This window comes from Monopterus albus, unplaced genomic scaffold, assembly GCF_001952655.1.
Source record: "Monopterus albus unplaced genomic scaffold, M_albus_1.0 scaffold66.1, whole genome shotgun sequence".
NCBI lineage: Eukaryota > Metazoa > Chordata > Actinopteri > Synbranchiformes > Synbranchidae > Monopterus > Monopterus albus.
The window spans coordinates 1,239,735-1,247,195 of NW_018127946.1; the positions used below are offsets into that span (position 1 = coordinate 1,239,735).

At 41.3% G+C, this 7,461-nt stretch overlaps 1 protein-coding gene across 1 annotated transcript; it reads left to right on the forward strand.

The window, feature by feature from the left end:
- The first annotated feature begins 425 nt into the window (after window positions 1–425).
- nop9 (NOP9 nucleolar protein) lies at window positions 426–7,195 on the forward strand. The gene is given in 13 exon segments (XM_020604476.1): window positions 426–501; window positions 1,463–1,787; window positions 3,081–3,181; window positions 3,184–3,304; window positions 3,434–3,643; window positions 4,523–4,630; window positions 4,947–5,088; window positions 5,182–5,374; window positions 5,473–5,613; window positions 5,797–5,916; window positions 6,081–6,293; window positions 6,802–6,907; window positions 7,001–7,195. Coding segments are annotated over 12 exon segments (1,839 nt in total). The 5' UTR covers window positions 426–501; window positions 1,463–1,558; the 3' UTR covers window positions 7,156–7,195.
- Window positions 7,196–7,461: the final 266 nt, after the last annotated feature.

Below are 7,461 nucleotides of genomic sequence, written 5' to 3' on the forward strand. Positions count from 1 at the left end.
CAATTTGTGCTGAAAAATGTTGTATGGATCTGCATTGTTGTTTAATAAAAACATTTATTTAAAAAAAGTAGTAGTAGTAGAAGAAGTAGAAGTTAAATTGATGTCAGTAATGTTTTATAACTTACTGGTATTTGTAATAAAAAGAGGTTGCACATATTTATATCCTGGCTGCTTGGCAGTTTTTTTTTTATTAAGATTTAGTAGCATCATAATGTAGCTTTTCATTGTAGAAGAAAAAGGTATAACTGAGTTCTGTGGTAGGTTAGCTGATAAAGAATAACATAGGTAGGCTCATGAGTATTCAAACTGATATATTAAGGAGGTAAGAGGGTAGTATTTGTTTATTTCTAAGGAATGGGGGGGAAAGTTGCTTACCAGCTAAAAACATGTCTATATTAAGTAGAAAGTCACAACATTGGCAACCACCAGAGGGCAGTATGGTTACGGCTATGTCAACAGCCCTACTACGTCATCACAACGCGTCAACAAAATATTTCACACGTGAGTTAAACTGTATTGTGCTGCTTTTCGTAAATTCTGTATATATATATATATCACTTTATCGTGCACGGCTTAAACTAAACGTCTTATTAGATAGCTCTTAACAATTAGTTTAAAATCCCACCTGTTGATAAATATGCATGTTTTTGTTACAGCTCTCGTGCAGCGAGTTATCATCGACTTCTCTCTCGGTCGTCTTTAGCCCAACTCCTATTGAATAATATGTGAAATTAATTTGTCGCCGGTTATCGGCAACCCTATCGAACCCGTAAAATACGACTTATGACATTATCTAAAACATTTCTAACCTGATTTAAATTCGGCAATCATTGCTGTTATCAAACACTTAAATATCTTGTTTCCCCAATCGTTGATCAGGCAGTTAAAGGGGATTTGCAGATCTAAAATATAGGCTAACGTTTGGTTCCAAGACACAGGAGTGGAACCTGTTTCCCCTTACCTTAACCTGGACGTAAATTTCACCCAGACCCTAACCTGTTAACTGAGTCTGCCTACTCCTGAGCTTTGGGGTCTAATGTTTACCCTAAATTATATTAATCACAGATGTAAATTTGTTCTAATCCAACAGACATCAAATGCTGTTCTCAGCATCTTATATATGGACTAATGTATGCAGTTTAATGAGCCAATGAATCCTATAACCCAAGAGTAAGGGTCTCATTTTCTGTCTGTATTGGGTGACATTACAGTAATTTATAAAGATGCATGAAATTATGACTATTTTAAATATTGATTGAGAGATCATGAAAGATCAGCAAGTGTAAAAGCTCTTCTTACATTTACATTGTTATAAAAAGGGTGTGGCCAACATGTTTAACATAATCAGTAACATATATTTCAGATTTACTGGTACCACTTAACAGTCTAATAATTTGGCAAATCAGGTGGATGTGAAATTAACCACCAGATCATTATGATATGATACGTCAGTATCCTGTAGTCTGTTTCCTATTTCAGACAGAAGATTACGTCAGACAACCTCTTCAACGAGATCCAGACGTTCTTCTGATAACCTGCATGTTGTGACGTCTGAGCTATGTTGTCAAAAGTGGAGGAAAGGAAGTCAAAGAAAGGTGGGGGAGGAAAGAAGAGGAAACATCCTGGTGATGATGGGGAAGAAGGAGAAAGAAAGAAGAGGGGAGGTGAAGAAGGAGGAAAGGGCTGCAGAGATGGTGGCAAGAAGCGCCTGGATGCTCTGAGTGTGGGCTATTTCCGCAGAGTTGGGGAAAGACTCAGTGAAGGCTTTGAAGATAATGAGGAAAGAGGTGAGAGTGGTGCTTTTTCTGGATGTGTGAGCAAGCAGCAAACTGGAGGCTGTGATAAAGTAGGAAATGTTCAGTAGCAGGGTGCCTTATATTGCACTAGTTCAACACCGTATGAGAACAAAATCAATGTGTTAGGGCCACATTATATACGGTGTTGTTGTATCTGTTGAGTTGGAAGGTTTTCTGGGTAATGTTTTTATTACATTGGAACTACAACTCAGAGCTGAAACAGCTAATCTCCTGATCTGCGGAAAATAACTTTGATAATTGATTTACTGTTGGAGTTTTATAAGCAAGTTTGCCAAACATCTAGATTTGTAAATATGAGGATTGTTTCCTTTTATCACAGTAATTTGAAACTCTTTATGTTTAGAACTGTTGGTTTGGCAACACAAGCAGTGTGTGTGAACATGTCACCTCGGGCTCTGGGAAATTGGACTGTTTTCACTATTTTCTGATATTTTATAACCAAAATGATTTATTGATAAAATAATCAATAATAGAAATATTTGTAATCAGACGGTTGACATGCTTCAGAATGAGTTATCAGAAATGTATTATTGTGGCATCAGATTCAGAACTTGGGTACACTTCAGGGCGTGGCTGCAACTAACGGCTATTTTCAAAATGAGATAATCACCTAATTATTTAGTAAATTAATAGATACATCGCTTTGCCTAATGTTGTCCTAAAATGGTGACAGAATTTCATTTTACTTACCAAGAGCTCAAAGTGTCATTATTATAACATTCAAATAGCTTATTTTAACCGATCAACCATCTGTCGGAACCCCTAGGCAAGTGGTTTAGAAAGGATCTTCAAGGTCTTGTATTTGAGAAAGTGGAACCAGAAAATGAGCTGTACAGTATTTGCTTGAAAAATGACTGAGGTGATTAATCGATTATCAAAATAGTTCATGATTGATCTTCTGTGGATTCCCCACTCATTGAATTGACTCAGCTTTTTCATATAGTACCCTACTTACCATCTTTAGCTCAGTGCTTTCTGTGCTTGTCCACTGACAATTGACAGTTCCAGTCTACTAAGCTATCTTGTTCAGTAATGCACAGAGTCGGATGTAACCTTGCCTTGCATTGCTGGAGACCTTAAGATGTTGCAGACGTCTTGCTATTGTATTGAACGCACAGTGATTTGATGAGGCTATTGCATCATTTTACTGTAATATAACAAGCAGGCTTTGCTGCCTCCGTCTGCCCAGCTCCAACCACCATCACCACCGTCCACATTTCTCATCTTTGTCAACACCTTTGTCTTTCTGAATATCTCCTGTAGAGATGTTTGTGGAGAATGTCCTCTCAGAAGTGAAAGGCAAAGCGACCCTGGTGGCGACGGACCAGACCGGAAGCATCACTCTGCAGCAGCTGCTTCCACTGAGGTGGGGGAGGTGCTGGCTGAATTGGGTGGAAACTCCGGCTCAGAGTTTAAGACAGTTTCTTGTGACCGGTGTGGTGGCCATGTAGTGGAGACCGCAGTCAGGCAGGCGTCCAGGTGGATGGGTAAGATCAGATGTTTCATTCCATAGTGACAGATTTCTAAACTGCTCGTTACTATATGCAGCATTTTATGGTAAATTAGTGAGATCATACAAACCACTGGCAGCACCTCAGCTCTGCCGTTCTCTTTAGAGTTGTCACAGAATGAGCCATCTGCAACCAGAGAAGAAGATGAGGAGGAGAGCTGTGGAGTGCTGGAGGCCCAGGTGTTGTCTTTAAGTCAGGTTGTCAGAGACAACATTGCAGAGTTCATCAAACACGCTCACGGCTCCCATGTGGTCCGCACACTCTTAAATGTGTTGGCAGGCTGTCTTGGACCACCACGCACCAAGGCTCATCCAGGTACACACACACACACACACACACACACACACAGCCTGGACTAATTAAATTTTCAGTGTGACACTGTGCGCCCCACTTAAACAATTCTGAGTTTCCATAATGTCAAAAAAATATTTTACATGACAACTTATGTTGCCTTCTTTCTGTTTGCTGGATACTCATGGCCTACATTTTGAATCCCCAGTTCTTATGATGGTGTGGAGGATATAAACAGGAAGTCTGATGTTACCATGGAGTCAGCCAGTTTTAGGCTGCAGCTTGTTTTTCTTAGCCTGTGTTTGTTTGCATGCCCTTCAAAATATGTCGAATTAGCTACCGTGTTTATTTGAGAAGAACACGGAGATTATTTTGTCCCTGAACATTGTAACTTGCACTGAATCTAAAAATATGTTTGTGTTCAGATTGCAGCAATCAAGTGCTGTTGCTTCCATGAGTTGTGTGTCCAGCTGCATAGTGTGCTAATAAACAGGCCAAAGCAGCACACCAGACTACATTACCTACCTTCCTTTTATTTTGGCCTCACTGACAATGCACCTGTCTCTTTCACTTTGCCTTTAACTCTCCCTCTGGTGAGGTGTGTTGTCACAGTTTGCAAACCCTAACACTTCAAGCTCTTCTTGCTTGAACGTCTGTGATCCTGCATTGCCGTGTGCCTGGCAACGTTGGTACCGCTCGACCCTTACCAGGCTGACAGAGAACTGTCTTGAGAGTTTTTCACCCCTGAGATTTTTCACCTTGGTCTCTACTTTTTGTTTTCCTTAAGCAAGACGGAAAGAAAACAAGACTTTTATTATCATCAGAAGCATGTGTGCTTTAAGCCAGTGTGCAGACATCTTTTCTCTTTTGATAGTTTTTGGTTTTGGTTTGTTTGGTTTTCAGGTGCAAAAGAGCGCAGTGTTGCTCCTCAGCTGACAGACTTTGAGATTCCCACATCATTTTGGTACGAGCTGAAAAGCCTTACAGAGACCTTGATGGAGAATGTTAACTGTGAGTCATCAAACTCTAGCATATGTGTGCCCGTCCTGGTTGTTATCTGAACAAACAAGACTTGTCTTACGGCCTTATTTATCACAGCGGAAAAGTGTTAATATAGCAAAGCAAAGGGAACCATCTGTACTGGTTTTTGTTAGTCTAAAATATACCTATATCTTTATCTTTTTTGGGTGTTATAAGGAAGTGGGCAGAGTGTAAACAGACAACATGTATGCATAGACCCAAATAGTCTTAATTTGATGCTGTTGCTGTTCATGCTTTGTATAGTTCTTTTCTGACTTCTATCCCTTCCTGTCTCTTTCCTCTCCAGTGAGTGTGACAGATGCTGCTGCCAGTGCAGTGTTCCAGACCATGTTGACTGTGTGTCACAGAAAGCGGCCCAAGCTCTGCAAACAACTCCTCAAAGGCATCATGGAGTATCTAACAAGTCGTGGCGCTGCTCCAGGACTTAGGTTCGAGACAAATCTTGAATTATAACAAATTAAAAAAAAAATAGAACTGATGCAAAATGTAAAGGAGAGTATTGTTTTTGTGTTCCCCTGTAGTCCCCTTCTGGTCTTTCTAAAGGACCAGGCCTCCAGTCACCTTATTGAGATGATCATACAGCTATCCCACAAGCCCCTCCTCTGCAACCTGTACAAGAACCATCTCAGAGGTCACCTGGTTGACTTAGCCCTCCACCCAATCGCCAACTTCCCCATACAGAGGCTGACTGCTGCCTTGGCCAAATATAAACTGGTAGGGCATGCCATCTGGCTGAGCAGATGGGAGCAATGGTTTTGCAGGGGTAGGTGAATTTTATTCACAGCTTCCTCATCCTATTTCTTTCTCCACAGTTTCTGAGGTTATTTGATGAGCTGGTCCAAGGTGTGGAGGCTATTTTGGCTGCAGGTCACATGGGGGTGGTTGTCCAACTGGCAGAGAGCTGTGCAGAAAGTGGAGAGAGACAGGAGGAGTTGATGCAGTGCCTCCTGCATGTAAGCCTCAGCGCAAGTTTGTTATTGAGTTCTAAACGTCCACATTAGTCTTAAATCAATATAACAATACCCTTGTTGCTAGTTATTTGTCCTTCTTTATGACTGAGATTGAAATAACACTGTAAAAGTACTTAATGTTTGATTTATGGATAATGGAAACCCTGCCGATGTGTTGCCTCCCAGGCGTTCCACTGCGCTAAGCCTGGTTCCCGACAAATGAGCTGCCTCCCTCTCTTCATGTCCCTGCTCGCCTTTGAGGTGTACTACCACTCTGACACAGCAGAGGGCGACACGCAGACAGAGGTGAACAGCTGAGTGAAGTCAAATCTTTTGGGATTTGATTTGAATTGTAATCTTAATATTTTAACTGAATTAGAAGCACAAAGCTGCACCATAAAGTATAGTGATGTTGGGTCATTCCTGAAGGAGCAGTGGGGTATAGCTGTGGTTTTCTCAATCATTTTTAGGTCCCGCTGTCCTCCATCTGTTACCATGGCTCCCGGCTGGTCCAGGCACTGGCCAGGTTCAAGGAGCACTCTGTCCTCCTCAGCAGCCTGCGCACTCTGAGCCCCGCTGACCTCCTGACGCTGGCTTCTGACCCTGCGGGGAGCCACGTCCTCCAGGCCCTCATCACCACATCCAGCAACAAGGGCAGGGGCAAGATCCTCAAGAGACTGGAGGTACAAATCCATAAGCATTGATAGAATTAGAACTGAAATGAGTAGGCAAATGATAAGTTCACGAAAACAAAACAATTAACAAATGTCTAAATGACTGATTACTACTTTAAGTAATTGTTCAAGCAAAACATGCTCTGGTCCAACTTCTCACTTCTCAGACTTCCTGCTTTTCTTTGTCGTGGTAATAAAGTTAATGTCTTTGTGCTGTTGGTCAGAGAAAACAAGCAATTTCAAGATATCACTTTGGATTTTAGACTTCACTGGGTTTTGTTTTTTTTTGACATTTTATAGACCAAAAAGCACAAATAACCAGTTTAATTCAGGGAGTTGAATATGTTTTTAGGAAGTGCTTGGTTTGCTTGTCGACTTTATTGTCCGTGTGTGGTATGACTGCACATTGTAAAACACCCAGGCTACTTCCTGTTGTTTTTTTTGTTTGTTTGTTTGTTTGTTTTAAATTGACCTGTGGCATCAAGCTTGTTCTTCATCTCGCCATTTTCCCTCCCAGGGTCAATATGTTCAAATGGCCTGCTCCCGATTAGGCAGTCGGGTGTTGGAAGCCATATGGAACAGTGCCTCAGTCAGTCAGAGGCAAAGCATTGCACAGGAACTAGGTAATATAAAAAGGAGCTTTCACTCACTTTTGTTCAGAATGACACATTTCCTCTGTTTCATGACTTTGTTTCCTGCATCTCCTTCCTTTCTAGTTGCAAGTGAGAGCCAGCTGAGGTCTGATCAGTTTGCTCGCCACGTGTGGGCCAAATTTGCTCTCTCCCACTTTGTACATAGAAGAGCCCACTGGCAGGAAATACAGACCGGCGAGTCCAGGAAGCGGAAGATTTTCAGTGACATTCTTGAATGAAAGCAACATATTTCTATAATCTTTTATTGTTATTTGCTACGTAATTTGATAAAAATTAAAATGGTAATTTGTTCTCATTTGTGTGTGTTTGTGTTTTTAGCTGTTCGGGGCCTGTTTACTGGCAGTGTAGGACCTAAAGGATGGAATTTCATCTCTTAGTAGTCAGTTCAAACCATTTGGTGCTATTAGGTGCATGAAACAATATTGACTCCAGGGGCTGCTAGTGTAGCATTTATCCTCTGATTCTTGTTTTCCCCATGGTCCAGGGTATTAAAAAAGTAGAGCAACACAAGCTTAAATGTGTGA